At 39.5% G+C, this 23,414-nt stretch overlaps 4 protein-coding genes across 4 annotated transcripts; 1 reads left to right on the top strand and 3 right to left on the bottom strand.

Annotated features, from left to right (window-relative positions):
- Positions 1–564: 564 nt before the first annotated feature.
- Positions 565–855, bottom strand: MELLADRAFT_85381 (uncharacterized protein; the record flags this gene model as incomplete). Its single annotated transcript, XM_007408837.1, has 2 exons — positions 565–755; positions 819–855. The coding sequence occupies 2 exons, from the start codon at positions 853–855 to the stop codon at positions 565–567; spliced, it is 228 nt and encodes a 75-aa protein (XP_007408899.1).
- Positions 856–2,072: 1,217 nt separating this feature from the next.
- MELLADRAFT_105522 (uncharacterized protein) lies at positions 2,073–3,169 on the bottom strand (the record flags this gene model as incomplete). The annotated part of the gene is made up of 5 exons (XM_007408836.1): positions 2,073–2,189; positions 2,215–2,453; positions 2,521–2,634; positions 2,707–2,982; positions 3,079–3,169. 5 exons carry the CDS (start codon positions 3,167–3,169, stop codon positions 2,073–2,075), a joined length of 837 nt encoding a protein of 278 aa, XP_007408898.1.
- Positions 3,170–16,887: 13,718 nt separating this feature from the next.
- On the top strand, positions 16,888–17,198 carry MELLADRAFT_85379 (uncharacterized protein; the record flags this gene model as incomplete). Its single annotated transcript, XM_007409104.1, has 2 exons — positions 16,888–16,940; positions 17,006–17,198. The coding sequence occupies 2 exons, from the start codon at positions 16,888–16,890 to the stop codon at positions 17,196–17,198; spliced, it is 246 nt and encodes an 81-aa protein (XP_007409166.1).
- Positions 17,199–17,870: 672 nt separating this feature from the next.
- MELLADRAFT_85378 (uncharacterized protein) lies at positions 17,871–18,703 on the bottom strand (the record flags this gene model as incomplete). The annotated part of the gene is made up of 4 exons (XM_007408835.1): positions 17,871–18,090; positions 18,183–18,289; positions 18,359–18,418; positions 18,467–18,703. 4 exons carry the CDS (start codon positions 18,701–18,703, stop codon positions 17,871–17,873), a joined length of 624 nt encoding a protein of 207 aa, XP_007408897.1.
- Between the last annotated feature and the right edge of the window lie 4,711 nt (positions 18,704–23,414).

Here is a 23,414-nt window from a genome sequence, read left to right as displayed (position 1 = left end):
ACCATTTGAAAAATGATTGATAGGATCAAAAGCAATGTCAGCTATGGTGTTTTCAATGAATTTTAAGCAATATTTTCATGACCATAGATCAAAGAAACCAACTCTGATCAAGGCTAGTTTAAGATTACTGTGAGATCCTAAATCTTCATCTTTCTTTGAATCCTGGCGTGCAAGCTATTGATATCAATGATGCCCAAAAATAATAATCAATTCAAGAGTTGAGTTTTTCTTGATCAATTGATTTTCAATTTGAGTACAAATAGATCCCCTGCAGTCTTCAAACGGACTGTGACCGCCATTGACAGCACCACCCTCTTCCACAATGTATTGGATTCAACCTTTATGTTCTTCAGAGAGCAGACCACCAATTGATCTGATACTTACCACATCATGTGTGTACCACAATGTAGAGGCAGAAAATCTAAAGAAATAGACCAAAAGGTCTCCAACGTTTTCTAGATTGGCACCAGTCTAATAGCAAGGTTCGGCATCAAGACTATCAAAGAAAAAAACATAATGTCCATCATGTATCAGTTCTTTGGGGTGATGGCAATTGCTGAAGATTTACATTTTGAAAGCAGCATGGAAGTAAGAATACAGGGTGTTCCAAGGGAACATATGTGTAGATATGAGGACGTACGGTGATACACCATCCTTGAGACCATTGACAAAGTAATAAATTACTAATAGTACATAGCCATACAAACTGATTGTATCAATATAAGGATTGTTGCTCTTTTTTCTCCAAATTTTCACTAAGAGGGAATGAAGAATCAGTGTTTAAGACAACAATATCTCAAATGGGCCAAATTACGTACAAATCAAGATAATAGTTCTCATCCATGGCTCAACCATAGCGTCAGTGAGTCGCAAACAAGTTTTCAAGCGCCAATCGGCCCTCAAAACCAATATCACATGATAATCCAAAGGGTTGGCCAGCCGAAGGAGGTAATGATAGTTTGATGATTGGGATTTGTGTTTTAGGTAGTCTGAAACCGGAGTTTGAGATATCAAAAATGAGTTCAGTTTTTTAAAGTGTGGATTGCACAGATGATGAGAAATTAGTTTTACCTTCTTGAATCAGTTTACCAAGGATGAGGACCGTTTCTGCAGGAGTTTGCTCAACAGGCTTTGTAATGTGTTTTGGTTCTTGAGGGTCAGAGTGAGTAGACTGCTCTTCAGCATTTTGTGCTAGTCATGGGGAGGTGGATTGCTGATAGGTTTAGATAAATGTTTACTTTGTTGATAAATCCCATCAACTGTAAATCAACCCAAAAAGTCAAAGAAAATCCATCAATTGCTCATTGGATAAAATAGACACAAAAAGGAAGCAAAGATAACAAACTTTGATTATAAACACAACCACATTATATCTTAGCTTTATTGTAATCAGCAGGCGATTCAACTTTTAATAGGATTGGGTCTTTGAATTAAGCTTTACATAAATTTTCATGTTGTTGTGCGTATGACCAAAAATGTAATGAATCTTCTGCACTTTCTGTTTGTGAGTAAATATAAAACCACAAATGTTAAAAGTTTAGTTTCAGTTTTCAATTATTCAATTTAATTGAATGTGATTTGTTTGATTCGAGTTCAATTTGTTTTGTTTGTGATCTTGAAGACAAATGAAGATAATTTGATCAGGTTCAAGTTTTCAATTTGAAGAGATCATAGGTTCAGAAAGATTCAGTTGAGGTGAATTCAATTCAATCGGTGGTTGATGATGATGTTGAACTCTCCAAGCTTCAACCCTAGGAGTATCTCAAAAGACCTTCAACACTCCAATCCACTGTTTTCACTTCTCCCAATGGCTGTGCTGCCATCAAGATCTTCCCTTCAGGTGTTCCAATTGAATTAGGATTAGGTGAAGGTTTAGCCGAATGATATGGATCTACAAACCACAATTTTCTTGCCATCTTACTATGATTATAAACCAAAAAGTTTTCTTCCATCACTCTAACATCGGCTGATAGATTATCTATTTGTATTGAAATGCGGATTTTGTTTCTTCTCTTTCAATGGATTATCTTCTAATAAAAGTTATTCAAGTTCATGTGTTGCATCAAAGTTTGCTATTTAGGATCAGGTTCAAAAGGTGGAGTTGCTTGAAGTGAATTAATCCCATCCCAATCTAATCCTCTAAACCAATTGTGTGATTTAAACTTTTCGATACCTCCATCTCTTACATCCTAATCATTGATAAATATCTCTTACCAAAACCTTTTTAAAGAAATTCAACGCTTCAGGTCCAATCACTTGAGGTAAAGTTTCTGGAAATCTGGATTCTTCTCTTGAAATTGCAGTGGTCAAGGTTGAATTGGTTTTAACTCTGAACGGACGTTTACCAAACACAAGTTCAAAGGTCACCACTCCAAGTGACCACCAATCTATGGTAGAGGTATAACCACGTTTACCTAAGATTTCAGGTGCCATGAATGCCATTGAACCGGCTGCTGAGGTCAGTGGACGTCATTCAGATAAATGGACAGAAGGTTGAATTGGTTTTAACTCTGAACGGACGTTTACCAAACACAAGTTCAAAGGTCACCACTCCAAGTGACCACCAATCTATGGTAGAGGTATAACCACGTTTACCTAAGATTTCAGGTGCCATGAATGCCATTGAACCGGCTGCTGAGGTCAGTGGACGTCATTCAGATAAATGGACAGCGATATTGAAATCAGTTTAAGTTAGATGTGCATGACCCCGTTTGTCAAGAAGAATGTTATTGAGTTTAAGATCACGATGTACGATCCCCTTCAAATGTAAATAACCAAGAGCAAGTACCATTTCACAAACATAAAACTTGACCACCTCTTCTTTCAAAAACCCAGCACGATCTAAATTCAATTTGAATCGCCACCTAGCATAAGATCCGAGACCAAGATTATCATCATCTTGAAATGCATAAGCTAGATTACAAACAAAAGGTGGATGAATCTCTTCTAACAATCTACGTTCTTGGATGATATCAGGAACCGCTTGTTGTGAAACGATTCATTATTTGTTTATATATACTAAGCCATATAATGCTTTGGTTTGTTCATGTTGAACAACTTGAACTTCTCCAAATGCACCTTTTCCAACCGACCTCAAAAGGTAAAAATGCCAAAGATCCACCGGACCACCAAAATTGATTTCCTCCGGTTTAGAACAAAATGCACCCATTTCATCTGTTGATTCAATTTAAGTTTGATAAGACTTGAACTTGATCGAGATGACCAGGCGGGTTTGAGCCCAAAAGTGACGAATTAATTGACTTGAGAGATCCACTTGAATGAATAAACAACAATTGGCAATTTGTAAATTCCGAGATCATTGAGAGATTGAGGATGTTCGATTTTGAAAGTAAAAGGTGTTATGGCCTGAGGTAAAGGGATGTCAAGTTGAGAAGGTCTAGATTCAAGAGTAGATAAAGTTGAGATCTTTTAACCAAGTTTTGGGTCCGAGGTAATCGTACGTGGTGCTTGTCAGGCAGAAGAAAAATTACAAAGGCAATGTTTGAGGTAAAAGAAATGGTATATTTTTATTATAAGTCTTAATTCCAAAGGCAAGTGGCATGATCCGTGATAATTGGGATCGCAGTGATAGATACCAGAAAAGAAAAATCACTAACCTGGGTATGTCATCCTTTTGCACTTTTTTTCGCCTCTTCTGGAACTGGCTCCAATTGAATCAGAGTCAAGATCGTAGAAAAGATGTGTATGTGCGTGCTTTGACTTGATGATTCCTGATGATGATATGTACTTTTTGAATGATCATGGTATGTCAACATAGCACAGAGAATCTTGATCCCCGTGACAGTGGTAGGATGAACTTTTATCATCAATCAAAAGACACCAAAGCTCACAAGAGTCTGTGGTTTGGGAGACAGAGAGATGTACGCGGGATTGGGATTAGCAAAGATGATGGAGAATGCAGATTAATTTGCAGTGAAAGAGTTTCTGACCATCGACAAAACTCAAAAATCGCGCTAATGGTGGATTTTGTTGAGTTTTGTAAGCGAAGTGGCTTTGGGATTAAATGTTATGAATGATAGGTGGTGTGATATTGGTCTCACAAATTGACTTCAGATTCTGAGCTGAATTAGTCAAGTTTGGCCTTGAGATTGGGAATGGAGCTCAGGTTGAGCTTCCTAAGAAAGAAGAAGCAAAATGATGAGTTTACATATTGGATTTTCATCTTGAACATAATGTTGTTCATCTTCTGGGATTCAATACAAATATATTACACCACCTAAAGAAGTGATTTTAGTGTTTTCAAGAGATTTTTTTGTGCAGACAAAGAAGAATGAAATGAATATGTAGGTAAGGTGAACTGCTTTGATACCCAAATGAAGTTTAGGATTAGCCTTTGTGATTAGAAAATGAGAATTCAATGTCGAGTTTAGAGAAGAAAAAAAGGTTTACTTGCCTGGAGTTGGTGTTGATGTATCCAATTTATCAGAGACTGCTTCTGGTTTACAAATTCTAGGAGGTGAGCTGAGATGATTAAGTGAAGAATGTGTCAGTTAACTGGTGGGTTGACATGATGAGTTTGATGATCATGATGAATTGAGAGATGAAGTAGGCAAACCATCGATCTCTTTTGAATGCTATTGAGTATATTGTCAGAGTTGGAGCATATGATTGAGATGGTTTGGCTTTAACTGAGATTGATTCTTGACCATCGAGTTCTTCAGATTCAGTCTTTGTTTCTTCTTCTCAGTGACGTTCTTCTCAATGACATTTTTCTTGTTGAATTTCATTTTCTACTCCTTATTCTCGACTCGTCTTTTCTTTTGATTGAAGTCTTGACTGTTATCTCCGTTTGATTGGTATTGAAGTCGATCTAGTTGATTTGCTTCTTGACTGTAAGATATTGACCAGTATCATTGATTGGATGGTGTTAGGTTGGCAGTGATGGTAGATTTAATACTTTGGTCCCTTCTGAACTTTGATCGATGTGAATCAAATCCAACTGTACTTCCCAATCGATGATGATTTGCCGATTTTGATGATCTCGATATTCAATTATGAAAGAATTGGAATCCTTGATTGCAAAAAATTGATATAACATTAAAAGGCAAATCTACTTTGTCAATTGAAGCAAGGAATCCGGGTTTTATGATGATGCTTCAATAAATTGAACAAAACACAATCATTTGAAGATAAAAGTGATTATGAGACGCTGAAAAAAGTCTTCCACCACATTTGTCTCCTTGGGCATAACCTGTACATTGATATCCTATCCCATGTGACTGATCTCCACAACCACTACTATGATCATCTTGATGTTTGTGACCTGATCCATCTTCATTATGTCTCGATCTGCCTCGATTCCCTTGGCCATCATTTAAAAATTGATCTTCTGAATCGATTTCTAATTTAAAAATAAACCAATTGACTTCTTTTAGAAAAAAAGTATCATAGCATCAGAAATGAACTCCATACCCAATTATATTTTTCAAGAGAATCAAAAAAAGGGAAACAAATATTAAAGAAAGTTGATAAATCAAAAAAACTAACCTGTTTGAAGCTTTCTGAAACAGTTTTAGCCAACTTTGCTTTTTTCCTTTCAAATTGGTTTTCTTTTTCATTTCCAAAACAAAATCCTTTTAAAGATCCAATTATAAGTTCAATACTCAAATCAAGTACATCACCAAATCGAATAAAGTTTGTCAAAATTAAATTCAAATGTTCAAATTCAATTATACCACTACGTATTGATTTTGTAAAAGTCATGATTAATAATTCAAATTCTTCTTGGTAAATTCAATTTTGATGTGATGATTGATTAATGTTTTAGAGAAATTGATTGAGTTTTTTTAAAGTTGTTCTTGGTGGTGAGTTTCAGTCTTGATCATTTATTGATTCTTGAGTTAATGATTGGTCATCAGATTCAGGTCAAGGCCATGAAGAGAGGAGGTGGGGTCGGGGACAGCTGAGCCTAAAGGGGCCGGAGTCTTAGGTGTACAGCTTGTTAAGGGCTTAGGGGTTTAATCCAGTTTTGCCGAGAAACTGGGTTGTGCCTTTAGTGTTATGATGTTCATGTTAGATTGATCATCCTTGTTACATTTACATAAGTATCATACATTACTCTCAACTGCAGCACTCAAGGCTCTGATTGCGATAATCACTGCACAAACCACACCATGAGCTTGCTGATGTGTGTTGCACGCAATCTGGACAGACAAGACAAGCTTGGTAACCGGCGCAACGAGGCTTGTAAAAAATGTGCCCTAGGTTGATAGCTGATCAGCATTGTTGTTGCAAAACTCAACATACCAGAAGAAAACTGAGGATGGGCATGATGAGTTTACTACAAGAGTATCTTTCACATGCTGAAGGGTCAAGTTTGGCAAGCTGCCATTTTCAACGGATGCTGAGGAGGCTCCCGGGCTAATTGCTAATCAAGTAGCCTATATTGTGGAGTACCAGTCCGAGTGGGCTGGACAGGGCCCCAATTGGGGCAGAAATGGGGCAATTTGACATTTTGTTGTTTTGGCGCAACTGGCGCTCCTTGGCCAAGCCTGGCTTGCAGCGCTACGTAGCGCTCCTATTAGGGATAACGCAGGCGTAGTGTGGGAGCAAAACCGCCAGGCTTGGTAGCTTTAGTGGTGGCGGGAAAACTTTTTTGGGCAAAAATCATAGCAAAAAGCATAGCTTTTTTCCGCCACGCTTCCCAGGATTACAAGCGGAAAAAAGTTTTTGATTCTCATTTTTTGAAGGCAATCAAAAGATAAAGCATTCAACACATCTTGCTTGTCATTACCCACTTGTCCAGCACTAGAGAAAAGACACTCAGCAGGATGATAAAGAAAGCAACAGAAAAGGAAAGCAATGACCCACTTGATCCTGCATACACCCTTACAGCTGTTGCTGCATCTTTGAAGGAGCATTTTTGGCTCAAAAGGTAGGTTTCCAATTTGACAAGCCCCTAGATTGAACCTCTTCAAGAGCGAGATTGGTATAGCCACATTCCTAAAAAACCAATATTTGAAAAGGTGAGTTTGAAGATAGTCATCAACCATTTCAATCACCAAAACATTTTTGTCTTGTATGGTTTCTGTTTGACAAAGTTTACCCAAGATAAAACTTTTCATATTGGCTAGATTGGTTCGGAATAAAATTTCACGAGTGAATAATAGCTCAAGGAATCAGATTCTAAGAAATCCTTTTGATTCAGCTGTATGTTTTCCTGATCAAAGACTGATATTTTACCAGGTTCACTACCACAGGCAAGCAAAGAGAAGGATAAAGGTATCAGTAATCTTGACTGGGAGTATACATAATGGCTGGATTCCAAGATCTAAGGGATACCAGAATAAAATCAAGGAAAGAAAACCTACACAAGATCATGATTTTTGATTTGGCTTGCAATTGGTTCACCTGAGTCTTACGAGCCAATCGCTTGTCTTGAACCTGACCGAATTCTTCATTTGGAACATTAGAACATGATTGTTGTCTCAATTGTTTGAGATCTTGAGCGAGTTGAGCTGGTTTTGACGTGAAAGATATCATCCCTCAAGTTTTCCGTGTCTTTAAGAACATTGTTTTTCAAACCCCTCAACTTAACAACCTTGCTAAATGGTTAATTGTTTGGTGAGTTAGATTTCTTGATGATTTGATTTTTTGATTTGGTTTCTGATTGTGGGTGGTTATGATTTGATGATAAGTTGGATATTGAGTTGGATGTTGGTAAGTTGGTAGTTTGAAATTGTTTGAGCTGACAGATGGCAATGTTGGACATTTGAGGGTGGCTGTTGTGGTAATGATGGTGGCTGATACAGTAGAGGAAAGCATAGCGGTAAAAATCCCACTCCCAAAATCCTAGCGCATAGCGTAACAGCCGGGGTTTTCAAGTCCTGGGTAACAAAGTGGAAACGCCCGGCACTACGCCACACCATGCTCCGTGCTTCTTTCTGCGCAGCGAGCCAGGCTTGCCTTGGCCACCGTACAAATCGGACAAAACATCAGAAATGCAAAAATCTTGATGAAACACCTCACACTCACACCCGATGGCACGGCGCCACAGCTTTGGGCGTGGCCATGGCCAGGGCCCAGGCCACACTGTTGCCGTGTGCTAATCCATGTTTCCCGGCATCTCTACACAGGAGGGGGTTTATTCCCCAAGGACTAGGAGATGACTATTTTGTCCTCTCCTAGGTCTTTCTTTTTCTAAGTACAACACGCTAGGTATTGACGCTTAAATGTACAACTTGCTCTCATAATTGAGAGTGAGGCGTACCAGCTGTGGGCGTAAAATGCCTAGCATTTTGCCCCTCTCACAAAACCCCTGACTTTGTAAATATAGTCAGGAGGTATGTGTACGAAGGTCTACCTACGAGTAGATAGGGCTTGAGACCCTTTGAACCCACTTCAGGGAGAGAGGTTCAAAGAGCCGAGACCCTGCTAAAGGGTCTCAACCCCACTCTTGAGGTACAAGGGACCTGAAGGCAAAATAAACAATTTAACATTTTCCACCACGGCAATACAAAGCATGACAAAGATCTAATCACAAGTTTTTCACAAGAGACAACAAAAAACAACCAGGCAAGACAATCAACTACCAACGGCGCAAGCAAGGCGTAATTTTCTGGCTAACAATCTTGTACTGTTTTCTGCTTTTTGGTCGTAAGGACAAACGTAATGTTTATAACAGGACGAAGTCCATCTCCCTGAACGCTTCAGGGAAGACACTGATATAACTAAATGAGCTTTCACAGATGCTCCACCAATCCTTAAACTGTGACCCGACCACGTATTTCCATGCAATGGTTTATACCGATTTAACAAGGAGATCACCAGTTCTCGTCGTATCAGGCCTTCTCTTCTACTATAACAAAACAGAGGGTCGTTTGGATTACCGGGGATGTGTTCCAAAATGTTGAGCAAGGCTGATATTGGATTGAGGTTGTTGGGTTGCCGGGACAGGCGAAGGAATTGATCTTCACCATTTGCAAGCAAATGGTGGCGTGCGTTCCTGTTGAGTTGAGGACCACATCCTTCCGGCGTATGAATACTGTTGGGTGGTTGTGATGTAACATCAATTCTCCTAGTCTTGCCAAACCCCAGAAACCAACCAAAATGACACCTTTTATAATCAGGCCAGAAGTTGTTGAAGAACTGATATTTGTTATCAATAAATGTATGTCCATGAGGGTCAACCCTATCCTCCTTCTTTCTGGTTTGATTTCTGTCGTCAGAGCGGCTCGCAATAGCAGACGTATGCGGTCAGCATCGAGTGTCGGGAAAGTGGCATTGTGAAGCGTGTGCCACATTCTTAAACCAGTTAAATAGTGTTTTGTTGTACCACTCAGAACTACATTGCCGTCGTCGTTCTCCCTGCACCACCATATAAATTTGTAAATACTTTTTGAAGAAGCTGGGAATTTGTAGGTCTCCGTAGACTTCACGAAAGTGAAATAGCGGTTCACTGCTGCTGCGTAGTCTCTAGCAGTTGACGGTGTCCAACTATGCTGGAAAATGAATTCGCTCGCCTTGTCCAATCTACCTATCGAGTCCGGCTTTGTGCTACGGAGGACACCAAAAGCACTCATAGTGCAAGGATTTCAAGATATTGCATTTACTGATTGGCAATTGTTTGGAAGAAGCGTCTGGTAAAACTTGGTACAACAGATGTGATAGATCAGAGGGTATTTGAATCCTAATCATATTAGACTTTGCCTTTGAAGAGTCTAGGCCGCGCGATAATTTGTCGGCATCATTGTCATTCGAGATAACCCGCACCAGATTAATATCACAGTCGTTTCCAATCAGCAGATCCTGCACTTTCTTCCACTCTTCATTTACCCAGAAATCTTTAGATTTCCAGTTTCAAGCTGCACCTTCAGTTGTTGTGTTGTCCGTCAGACAGGAGAAACTATAACCAGCCACGTCCATCTTGGACATTAGCATCAAGAGTCCAAGTCGAACCGCCACGGTTTCGGCCCAGGCAATCGTACGCCTAGGTTTCCCTTCAGGTGTTGACCAGTTTGGTAACCAGCTGAATTGGCCCCAGGATTTATCAATAATTATTCCTATTTCAAAACTGGAGGAAGTGTTGCCAACCCATCCCACATTCCTTACTATGTGGTCTGGGACTAGACGGGTTGGTTGGAGTGAAGCTAGACAAACCTGCCAATACATAAAGTCTTTGCGAACTTCAATTGGCATTCTCCTCTTGCCCGGTGTTCTCCAAACAGCTACCCACTTATAATTTTCCGCTAGATATGCTTTTAGTTGTGGTAAAAGTAAAGTTAGGTGTCCTAATTTTCCATTAAATTTTTCAACTTCCTGTTGTTTCAAATTGGTCTTTGACATAAAGTCATTGATTTCTTTCTGTCTTTGAAGAAACTTCTATTCTGGTAATGTCACGGTTTTATTCTTCGTATTCCATAGGAAACCAATGAATTTCTGCTCTTCCAGAAATTCAGAATACTTTGTTGAATTCGTTTTAACTCCTAGTTCCTCACTAGCTTTAACAATTTCTAGCATTGAAAGTTGTTCTTCAGCTTCCTTTATCATTAAATTATCATCCACCCATCAAAAAGCTTCAACTAGTTTAAATCTTCTCTTCATCAAGTTTTTCCAGCCGTCTGCAGGTCCACCAAAAGATCCGCAACCAGCGACGCCACCAAAGTCTATACGTAAATCAATATAAATGTAACCCCTAAAATCTCGTATTGCGAGAAAAGGCCATTGGGATGGATGGGTAGGGATTTTTCTGTACGCACCCTCCCAGTCAAACAATCCTAACAAAACATTCTTGTATAAAGTCTTGAAAAACCTTGCTACAATCTTGAAATCATCCCAAGTTGTTTCAAAATCACTTTTGTCTACAAAAGAGTTCACCAAAGGTATGTCTTTTTCAAACCTTGGAAAAGACATATCGTTTATTGGCCGAAACATTCCGTCTCTGTTTTCTACAGCCCCCAAAGGACTTGTTTGAAAGAAACCCAACTTGCTATACACTTCAATTTCCGTCAAAGGGCCAAACATTCTCCCTGCTAGCACTTCTTTTTCAATGTTCTTCTTGATCTTTTCTCTAGCATCTAGTGCTGACTTGTGATTTGGAGGTGAGAACCATTTCATATTTTTGATTTTGTGCTTGGGAATTCCTTGATGAAAACCTTCAATAAATCCATCTAAAACATATAGGTAATCCGTTAATAAACCAAATCTCTCTAATTCTCTCTCCCAAGATTTCACGTTCATTACACATCACACCCTGGAAGGCCAAATTTTAGATTTGTCATAGATAGATGTGTCTTTTCCTTCAATTTTTTGTTTTTGAGGAATCCTTTTGGTAAGGCGTTCAACATTTTCATTACACATAACCCCCACATTTACAAATCGTTCAGAGAAAACAAAAAAGTTGAAATCTAATCATAAATACACATGACAAAACGATATTACAATGGTAATACGTATCAGCTTACAATTTGTCCTTAGACAAAGATTGTATTGTATCAGCCGATTTATTTTTATTGGCTTGATAATTTTCATCGTAATTTCTACCCTTGTAAGCTGGATTCAGGTTCTGTTTTTCTTTTCCTTTCATATCTTTTGAGTAAGGAGAAGGTGATCGTCTTAGATTTTTTCCCTGATTGTTACGTCTATTGTTTCTATAATTTTTGCTGTTTTGATTACCTGGTACTTTCAAATAATTTACATAAGAATGTATTGAAGTTTGAGAATACAGATCTGATAGCATACGCTAAAGCACAATAAACACTCTGCTCGACAAGCTCTGATAAAGATAAAGTCTCTGACCTGATAGCATACGCTAAAGCACAATAAACACTCTGCTCGACACGCTCTGATAAAGATAAAGTCTCTAACCTAATTAAAGAGGTTCAGGTTAAATAATAAGTTAGTTAAGTTATTGATATTCAATAACTGATCTTCGGTGCAACAAAGAGGATAAGATTTCTCTTCCCAAAGATTGAATTTATTCACCTGATAGCATACACTAAAGCACAATAAACACTCTGCTTGACAAGCTCTGATAAAGATAAAGTCTCTGACCTAAAACAATAATAGTGAGATTAGAGATAATGGAAAAAGATAGATTAGATAAGGAAGCAATTAATACCTAATTAAAGAGGTTCAGGTTAAATAATAAGTTGATTAAGTTATCAATATTTGATAACTGATCTTCGGTGCAACAAAGAGGATAAGATCTATATGATACGATAACCAGAACATTGAACACGAGTTGAGAAATATGAAAACATTAACTTGTATATTTGAATAAGAATGGAAAAGAAGAAAAGATGAAAATGTACTCACTTCTCTTCCCAAAGATGGGGAAAGAGAAGTGAATCGAGTTGGAGCTAATGTTATAAGTGAAATGATTTTTGAGTTGACGTCATTTTAGTGCATTTACGTCATTCTTGTATATCCTTCTTGATCACTTGGCTTATCATTTGTAAGTTACATATGTCTAAAATATGATCACAATCTTTTCTCGTCAATTGCAGAATTCAACATTACATCTTCTTCTACTTCAACTGATAGATTAGTTGAATTGTGATTCTTTCCAAATGGATATCTATCTCCTGTGATTGGACTAAATCTCTCTTTCTCATGTCCTTTTGCATACGCTAATCAAAAATTTTTGTTTACAAATTAGATAAATAAATCAAATAATCATGATTGTTAAGATCCATGCCAATTTGCAAATTTTACAATAACTTACGATTGTCATATTTCATATTTATTCCGTCTCTTAAGAGATTGGTCCCAGCCAAAGCGTCCTCTAGAAATTCGACCCGCTTTACAGACGGATCACCTGGAGCTCCATTCACATGCTTACACATAACATCTGTCCTCACTGCTATGTCGTATCTAAAAGGTGTGACCCATCCATGCCGGAAGCTTAGCTGTTGCACGTATTCGAAATGTTCTTCTAGACTGTATAACACAAAGATATACATATTAGTTGGTAGTCATCTATCTATTTTTTTTCATTATGATGATCTTACTATTTACCAAGATCTAAATGCTTGTATTGTTGTTTGATGTACTTGACCATCAATTGTCTAGCACATGTCCAATCCGCAAAAGACAACCACCACTTGCTTTCTCGAATTTGACCAGTTATTTTGTCTTTCTTCTTTGAATTGTTACCGGTAGAAACCATAGTGTCTAATTCAATCCATCCTTTGTTAAAGATTGTTAAAGGTAAGTGGAAATCTAATTTTTTCCGACGATTATCCCAAAACTCTGTAAAACCTCTTAAACCTGAACATGACGTTTCTCCTTTCTTGTAGTTCTTCAGAGGATTAAATTCATCTATCACTTTTGAGGTAATCTTTGCATCTTCAGCTTTTTCCATAGAATTCAATATATGTTCTAATAGTGATTCATCTCCTACTTTTAATGCTTTCTTTGCTTGACCTATCAAGAAGCCTATTACAAACGGAATTAATTTAACAAGAAGAAATTTTTCGTATTAGTATAACGTTAAGAAATTTTATGCTCTTATACAAATTTTTTTGGTGGAATATATCACACTGTTTTACAAGGTTTTTATTTTAGATAATTCTCATAATCCAATTTTTTGCGGAATATATCACGCGATCTTGTCGCGGAGTAGATCACGCTTGACAAATTTTAAACATAATTAGGCAAACTGTTGCAGAATATATCACGCTTGATGGAATGATCACTTTTTACTTAGTAATACTGATAAAGAGATTTTGAAATTAGAGAAGCTCAGAACAGCAGAGGCTACGTAGAAGAGTTTGAAACAGAGAGACAAGGAAAAGAGAGAGACAATTTCCTAGGGAGGAAATCAAAAGTCTAAGAGAAACAACGACAAAAAGATCTTGACAAGTCAAGAGGGAAATCCCTAGTCAGGGCAAGTCCGTTCGTTTCCATAGACGCTCTGTCTCATTTGAATCCCATCTGATCTAGGTCACGTGACCTCCCTTGACAGGGCCCTCTTCTCCCTGGAGATATCTGCTACATGGACCTGGGTCGATCCTTGTGCCAGCGTCACAACCCAACCAGCCACGGAATGGCCCTTTCAGGGCGCATGTGCAGACAGCCAATGCGAGAAAACAGAAAACATCAATCTCCAATATGGAAACCAAACCTCAACAACTCAACACATCAACTCAAAAGTGACTCGATTCAATCATTGGCGACTCTACTCAAGTGTTCACCCTCCTCAGAACCCTTCTCAACCATCCTGTATCTATACCAGCAAAGAGGCTCAAATTGGATAGTTTTTAATTTCACAATGACTGCATTTGGATAATTTAGAAAACATCAACATATTTCAAGGTTAATTCATTCTTACCTTCAAGTTAACATTGTATCTCAATATTTGAAACTGTTTCTTTTTGTATTTGGAGTATGACAAACAGAGGAAGTTTCAAAAAGTTTTGAAAATTCTATTCATGTTCAAAATCACAACAAATCAATTCAATTTATCGATGTATCTCACAATGTAGAATTTTATTGAAAAATCATTCTAAACAAGTCAATGTGGTCCAATTTCTTAGGTTTTGATTTATCATGGATCTGTTGTGGTTTTTGTTTTGTAGGTTAGCACAGAGAGATTGGAGTCTGATGAGCCAAAACTAAGATGAACTATAAAATTCTCATTTGAGCAGTTTCATCCAGCTTTCCAAGCAGACTTGTTCCATGAGTGTGTAAGTTTTCATCAAGCATCTGAAGTCATCCATGACACAACCAGCATCCATGAAGCTGCTTTCAGAAGGAACACTAGTTGCTGAAATGGCTAGTGTAGCTTGGCTAAGTGAGGATAATGAGTGGAGTTGAGTTGCCAATATCCTAAAGTTGTGATGCTGTTTGGCTCGACAGGACGGTTGAGATAGGAGGAGATTTCATCTCAAAGTTGACGTACAGGTTGAGATGCTGGTATCCTATCAATTGTCCAAGTCAAAGCTTAAGAACATTGGGTTAGCTTCAAGTGATTTGACAGTGGCTGTGATTCCTAATTGAATACACTCAAAGTTGATCAAATCCTTGACCTCTTTGCGTGATAGGATTTCAGGACAAATCATTTCAAGTTTTTTCCGGGGATCAAGGACTGCAGCTATGGTGTATGTCTTCTTTTGGATTGCATTGTTCCTGTAGATTAAAAGCTTATTGTACATGGGTTGCAAAGCAGATCAGAGACCAGATATATTGTCTGCTGAAACTTCCATGGCCTGTAATCAGGAGGCAAGTTGTGAGAACAAGTTGTAGGAAACTGAAGATGATGCAATTTACTCACAGCCTCAAGACCTCTCAACATTTCCTCATAACGTAGAACTGCCAAGCAGAAGGTGGAGTATTCCACAGCTGAAAGGTCAGATGTGATCTTTTCAAACAGTTGTAAAAATCTAACAAGGGCATTGAGTAAATCCCATTTGGATTCACTGATTTGCATGTTGATGTATTGTGAATTGTTATCAGGTTCAAAGTTGATTACTGACTTCATTCATAGTGCTAGAGCACAGAAATGACAGAGTGAGTTCCAAGGAGTCAGGCATTCTGTTAGCAGTCCAAGTGGTTTCCCAATTCCAGCAGTCTGTGATGCTATGTTACAAATGTGTTTTGCAAATGGTGGGCTGTTTTTGTACTTGTTTGTAATTTCATTGATCTTATGAAGAAGACATGCCATCTTTTGTGAAACAACTAGCTTGAAATTTTCCCCAGAATCCTAGGGTACATTCGTGCCATTTGGCTTTAGACTGTTGGTGAAGTACTTGAGACAATCTCCTACTCCAAGATTGATTACATGAGCTATGCAGCCATTGAGGTGTTCAGAACGTAAGAATTGTGGAATGATATCTTTGAGGGAACTGGCAAGAGTATTGTTGTTTGAGGCATTGTCCGCAGTGATGCAGTACAGTTTAGAGCGCAATGAGAACTGATCGAGGACACCAGGGAGATGGCTGGCTATGTTTTGACCACTGTGTGAACCGTGGATTTCCACAAGTGAAAGAATTGTGTTTTTCAGCTTGAAATTTTGGTCAATCCAATGTGCAGTAACCCCCAATACTGATTTGTGATTTGGAGAAGTCCAGGAATCACAAGTGAGACTGATATGATTGATAGGACAAAGGTGTTCTACAAGGTGTGCTTGATAAAGACTAAAGGTTCCAAATATCTTGTCTTTCAATGCAGTGGGTGTTATAAAAAGGGGGGTAGTATTTTTGTTGAGAAGTAGACAGAGATTTGGTAATGTGTTAGAGTTGACAAATTGAAAGGGCAACTCATCCTCAATGCACACCTCAACACACAAGGACCGCCAGATCCCCCCTCAACGTTGAGGGGGGTTGACAGCCTCGCAAATATGTTGCACATGTGTCCAATCCCATTTTCCTTTGTGTGTCCTGGCCTTAGCCAGTGGCTTAGGCAAGAATTCCATGATCAGAAGCCCAACCATCTTTGGGCTCTCAGCTCTGGCTGAACTCCTCATTCAACAGAAATTCCGCTCAGAAAACTGGATGAGCCTTTCTGGAAAACTGAACTTCAACATTTCACGCGGGAAAATGTCAAAATACCTCCATGAACCCATATGTAGTATCACATGGCAGACATCTTGTCTCTCATCCTTCAATTCTTCAAGACCTTTTGTACAATGGACAAGAGAGCAGGTACCGGGTGGAGGACAAACCCCAAACCCCAAAACACAAACTCTACGTGTTTCAAACGTTTGAGTAACACCCATCCACCACTCATACATTCACCGAAATGAAAAACCATGTATTTTGTATCTGAACTGAAAGTTTGAGTCAACCTTCTCTCCAACAAACATGGATTAACGACTAGGTACAAGTGCTGTGTCCGGTGCTCTGAACCTTTCCCACGAGGTTTGTTTTCCAACTAGTCTTAAGTTTGCTTCGTATTTGGTTTTCACTGACGGCTCTTGTTAACATTATGTTTTTTTGTTTTCATCGAGACCATCAGAAAAATATCAACCATCATCAATTGTAAATTTACCAAATCAACAATGGCCCAATAAAACAATTAAAAAATTAGTCTTTACTGCTTTTAGTGAATCTCATCAAGATGCTATTAAAGAAGGATTCACATTACAAAACTCTAGTTCTGGAGAACCATCAGTTTGGAATATGCCTTATCTTCCCATCGATCCTCATGATATCGGATGTGATTATGAAGCGGTTATTAGAGTTAACTCTCAATCTGGTAAAGGAGGTGTAGCCTGGTGTAGCTTATCTTATACTTGAATCACTTGGAATTGATTTACCTAGAAAGATGAAAGTTTCATTTTATGGAATCATACAAGATTTAGCAGATCGAACTGGACTAGAAATGACAGTAGGAGATATTACAAAAGCATTTTGAACTGCATATCATTTTGGAGAAGGACATCATGGTTGATATGAATTGATTGATTATTCAATGTCAAATTTAATTGAAAACCCAATTCATCAGATTCAATTCCAGCACGTAAGATCGTTAAAGCAAATATCAAAGATAATGGTAAAGAACTTGAAATTTCAGTTGATAATGGACCTGTTAGTGCAATGCTTGATGCATTAAAAAATCATTTGGGTATATTGTTATTAGATGTAGTTACTTATGCTGAAAATTGACCCGGATCGTTTAGTGAAACCAAAGCGGCTTCTATCTTTGAATTAGACATCAACAAGGTAGAATTGTTTGAGGTGTAGGTGTTGATAATGAGTAAGTCATCAATCTTGAATATGTCTTACTTTGAAAGTGGTTTTTCATGGTGGATTGATTTTTGGGTTTGCTTTGGTTTTGGGGTTTTCCTTAGTTCTACTACTTCTTTACTTGAAGCTGTGCTTAGTGGGGCTACTACTGCTACTACTTCTCCACAACAAATGTCAGATCATATTTCAACTACAATTATTAAAACAGCTTAGAAAAATTTCTCAAAGTTTTTGTGATTTCAATCTTATCTTTTGGTTTGTTTTTTTGTGTATTCCAAAAAACTTAACTTGTGAATCAGCAAACTCATGGAGTCCACCAGCTGTTCCAACTGAGAAATATCCCCAAACATTCATTTCAGAGCTAAAGTTAAGTCGTTGTAGCTTTCCAGAGGAAGGTTTGAAAGCTTGACCAGAGTTCTCGGCACGGACAGCGACAACGTGTCTCTTGGGCATAGATGTATGCCGAGTTTGTGAAGAGTGTGGTAAATTGAATTTGAATTCGCTGGAAGAGGTTCCATATGGTTTTTGCCGTACAAGGTAGAAATATATCTGATTTGATGTAATGGAATTCCCATGGCGATTTGAAGTTGAGCTGCTGGCAAGTTCACACCTGAGACCATTTCTGTAGTGGGATGTTTGACCTATCATTTTGTAGCAAGATCAGAAATGCCCAAAAAGGTACAGTTCGGTCGAAAACAAAAAAAACTGACTTGTAGATGGGGTTTGAGTTCAAGGAAATAGAAATTATCAGTCGAGGCCTTGTAAAGGGACTCAGTAGTTCAAGTAGAGATATATCCCACCAACTTCGCCAATCAAACTGCTGCCTTCTCCATCTGTTCAAATGTATCAGTAGGAGCAATAGTGACCGGAGCGTCTTCAATGATTTTCTGATGATGACGTTGGACTGAACAATCTCTACCAAATAAACTGATTGCATTTCCGTATTGGTCCACCAAGACTTGTACTTCTAAATGACAAGCGGCACCAGCCAATTTCACCAAGTCGTCCGAAGAGTTGAACACAGAGTCGGGTTGACCTCCAGCTACAATTATCATTGTGTTGTTGAAAAGCTCTGCCTCATTCACGAATGACTTCCAATCCAATGGGAGTTTCTGTGGGTTTGTAGAAAGAAGTGCTACATATGAGGAGTGCATAGTGAGATAATTTGTGTGCAAGCTCAAACGTGCTATTTCGAAAGTCATTAATCGGTAAGCTATTGATCGTGGTAAACATATGTATGCGATACAAAAGACGGTCAAGACATCAGCAAGGTAATTACGACAATGGTGGTTGAAGAAATTAGATTCCCAATTCCTCAATCAAGAGAAACGAAAAGACAGAAGTTTCTTACATCATTAGGATCAGTATCAGGATGGATTGCAACGTTTTTAATCCATAGATTCACAGTCGAAACCGAAGTCAATCAAATTCCAACCTGCTAAATCTGATTGTCTTCGTTGAGAAGACGTTCCATTTCTTGAAGGATATGGATGTCACCACCAACGTAGGTACCTAAGAAAAAGATCACAACCTCATTCAAGACTGTTTTCTTGGTGTGTGAAGGGTTTGAAATCTACTTACCATCGTCATTATAAAGCTCCAGTATGAATTCCTTTTCCTTTCATCATCGAATGTCTTGATTTTTTCACAAAGCTAGCACTTCTCACCCTACCACCTATTTGTTTTTGGCAAAAAAGGAACCCATCAACATCAACAAGACATCAAGCTTTGGTAAGATGTTCTCGAAAAACTAACCTCTAATCTGACCAAAAGTAGCTAAGTTATGTCTAACATGATCAATTGCCGGATTCCAACCTCTTTGAACCCAGTCGGGGGAGAACCGTGATGAGGCACCGAGCGGGAGGGGAGATGTTGGTAAAGGTGCCATGCCAGGGTTATGTATGTGTCAGAGATGTGAGTTATTTCACAGGGTATGAAACAGTTGGGAAAGGCTGTGAAATGGCAACTGAGACTGATCAGTGTTGGTCCTCTCGACAGCCCTATGTTCCATAAAGTTCAATGGCTGAACGTGCAGGGTTGTTGATGAATACTTAATTGAGCTAAGGCGGTGGAACAGGCAGAACCATGCATATCTGAGCTGCTCAGATGAAACACAATTGTGATGCAATTGCAAGACTGTTGCAAGACTCTAGCCCCCCTCGACGTCGAGGGGGGATCTGGCACCTTGTGACATGTGCTTTCTGGAAAGAATCTGGTGACAATGCGTCCTAAAGTGATTTTTAAACATGTTAGATGGTGATATTAGAACACATGATTGGATGAAGAAGAGTGTAGAAAAAATAATACCATGCCAGCTGATTCCCGTTCCTCAAGCTGCTTGATTTAGTTGCTTGATCTCAATCTATGTTGTTGCTCAAGATGACGACTGAGAGACTTGGTACACCCTTTGGGGTCTGTGACAATTGTAGTACTACACAAATCACTTGTTGAATATGCACTGGGAAGCTTACAAATATATTTGATCTTGCCTCTGGCAATACCAGCTTTAAAGTATTGCCATATCCAGGAGGTCCGCTTCTTGATTGACTCTTGAGTTGTTTCCAAGCGTTTGTAGAGGTTGTCTGAGTTATCAGTTGAAGTACTGGTGCTTTCCGTGGGGTTAGCTGGAGATCTTACATGTAGTGTTCTTGAACGTTGCAATAAGGGAGAGTTATACTCATATTGACTTGCGTGGTGAATATCCAGAGCCCTAGGGGATGGTGGCATTTTATTGGTGTTTAACATGTTCTTGATATGTTGTGTCTCGAATTGCTGATCAAGCTATGGCGAAGCTGGGGCGCCACAGGAAGGCCCTGACTAGTTGTGGCCTGACTATGGTGGGCCACACCGGGTGTAGGCCATGGCCATGGCCACATGTTAAGGTGGGATCTCAGGGTTCTTGGACACAGGAGTGAAGGTGCTTCCAGGGTCTTATTGAGATTGTCAGATGAAGAGAAAAGCTCTGATACAAGGGTGTGTACAAGTCTAGATGATCCACAATCCTGTGACATGTGCGCCAACTGTCTAGTGTCTCTTACACGAGTTCCATGTATAAGCATTCATAACATTATCCCCCCTTTGATGCCCAAACTTCCTCTTGCAAGTTCTGCATTCCTCCCCGGGTAGCATTAAAAAACCCATTGGGAAAAAGCTTACCCTCTCACATTCTTCTCCTTTTTCTGTACCTCCTTGACGCCTGTGGAAATAGATTATTGAATTCCTTCACTAGTTCTTGACAATTCTTGAGGTTTGCTACTGGTTCCCACGAGTTATGCTCGGCACTGTACCCCTTCCGACTCACAAGGTATTCCTTCTTGTTGCGTCGTGTGCGGCAGTCTAAAATGCTTGAGACTTCCCATTCATTCGAGTCTTGTATTGGAATACAGGATGTATTCCTTTCATAGACAAAGGCAGGTTCAGCTTATACGTTGAAGTGGAAATCTTTTCTTTAATACTAAAGGGACCTAGCCATTGATAGTCCAGTTTCGGTGCGGGTCTTGTAGTTGTAGTTGTAATGTTTTGTGAGTTCAGCCATACTTGATCCCCTATGTTCCAGTTTGGTGTGTCTTGTACCGTCCTGTCGGAGTTATGCTTCATTGTCTCCTGTGTCAATTTCAAACATTCAGTCAGTTCTTTTTGAACTTTGCTCGGTGTTTTTAATCTTCCCTCCACTGCCGGCACGCATTGTTCGGCAGACGGGACCGCGTTGAAGTTTGGATTAAACCCGTAATTCGCTTTGAAGGGTGAGACGCCTATTGATTCATGGTCTTTATTGTTGTACGAAAATTTGGCTGTAGGTAATAATGTTGCCCAGTCGTCTTGGCGGTATGAGACAAAGTGGTGTAAATATTGCTCAATGGCCTTGTTCACAATCTCGGATTGACCGTCCGTCCTAGGGTGATACACGGTGGAAGGGTATAAACGGATGCCGAGTCGTTTGTCAATTTCCTTGGTGATCTGTGACACAAATATGCTACCCCTGTCCGACACTATTGTCTTTGGGGTACCATGAAGCTTCCACACGTTTGTGATCATCAAGTCAGCGAGTTCCTCCGCGCTCATGCTTTCCTTACATGGTAAAAAGTGGGCCATCTTAGTAAGTCGATCAACAACCGTTAGTATGCTATCACACTCATTTGATTTTGGAAGCTTGGTTATGAGATCGTAGCTGATATCCAACCAAGGGCCCGCTGGGACTGGGAGTGGCTCTAATGTACCGAAGGGCTGTTCCGTGCTTGATTTGACTCGTAAGCAAGAGTCACACCCGTCAACGTATCTGTTGACGTAAGCTCTTTGCGACGGCCACACAAAACTTCGACGTACGAGGCTTAGAGTCTTTGACCTTCCTGCGTGACCCGCCAGTAGTGTATCATGGCAACTTCGTATGATTTCAAATTGGATCTTGTTGTCCTCGGGGACTTCTATGCGTCCTGAGTTGTATACAATACCGTCCTTGATCTTGTACTTCTTCACTGCTTTCTTGATGTCCAATGATATTGGGTTTTGGATAATGTTCATGAGTTCAGACATTCTTGGGTCATTACCATTAGCTTGTCTTATCAAGTCGATTATCTTGTCATCGGTAAGCGTCTTCTCATGATTGGTCTCCTCCTCCTCCTCGTTGCTAACTCCCAACACGTCTACCTCGAACCACTTTTCTGCATCCTCTAGTTCAATGCTCTCGTCTACAAAAAATGTTTCCATGCTGGCCAGTTCCGTTGGGAATGAGTCATGATCGATGTTCTCAGGTCTCAAGAGTTGACCAAACGTTAGCTTCTTGTCTTCGTGCGGCTTTAAATCAGGTCGTCTTGACAGCGCATCTGGTTTTGCAGTTTTACGACCCGGCCTGAACTTTATCACGAAGTTGAAGCATCCCATAGTTTCTGCCCACCAAGCCTGTCAATGTGTTAACTGCGTTGTTGTCATGAAACTTTCCAGGTTCCGGTGGTCCGTGTATACGATGACTTCGAGTCGATTTGGGTTGCCCTCCAAATAGTGGCGCCATTCTTTGAAGGCAGCCACTATGGCAAGGAGTTCCTTGTCAAAGATTTCGTAATTGCGCTCAGCTTGTACCAACGATCGTGACAGATATGCAACTGGGTGTAGTTCACCATCTTCTTTACACTTCTGGGACAAGACTGCCCCTAATGCAAAATCGGAGCAGTCACATTCTAATAGGAATGGACGGTAGGGATCCGCAATCTTTAGGACTGGCGCCGTTGTGAAAGATGTCTTCAGAGACTCGAAGGCGTTGTTGCATTCGTTGTTCCACTCAAAAGGGACATTTGTCCGGGTCAAGTTGTGCAGTGGTCTTGTTGTTTTGGAGAAATGATCAATGAACCGGCGGTAGAAGTTAGAAAAGCCAATGAAACGTTGCAATTCATTCACGTTTTGGGGTGCAGGCCAGTCCCTAACTGCTTTCACTTTTGTAGGATCCATTTTAACCTTGTTCTTAGAAATGAGTAGGCCTAAATATTCGACTTCTTTCTTTGAAAACTCGCACTTTTCCGGCTTCAACCACAACTGATGCTTGCTGAGGATGTCTAATATGCCATCGACTGCTTGTTCATGATTCTCGCCAGGTTTGGTGAAAATCATGGTGTCGTCCAAGAATGCGGCTGTGTCCTTTCCAATCCTCCCCAATAATATGTCTTGGATGAAGTATTGGAAATATCCCGGCGCTCCGGTCGGCCCAAAAGGCATGGTCAAGGGTGCAAACTGCCCCTGCTTACATATAAAAGCAAGTTTGTCTTCATCTTCTTCTGC

Source organism: Melampsora larici-populina, assembly GCF_000204055.1.
Source record: "Melampsora larici-populina 98AG31 unplaced genomic scaffold MELLAscaffold_14, whole genome shotgun sequence".
NCBI classification, from domain to species: domain Eukaryota; kingdom Fungi; phylum Basidiomycota; class Pucciniomycetes; order Pucciniales; family Melampsoraceae; genus Melampsora; species Melampsora laricis-populina.
The sequence above is the reverse complement of the archived record's forward strand: the minus strand, read 5'-3'. Positions and strand labels throughout refer to the sequence as shown.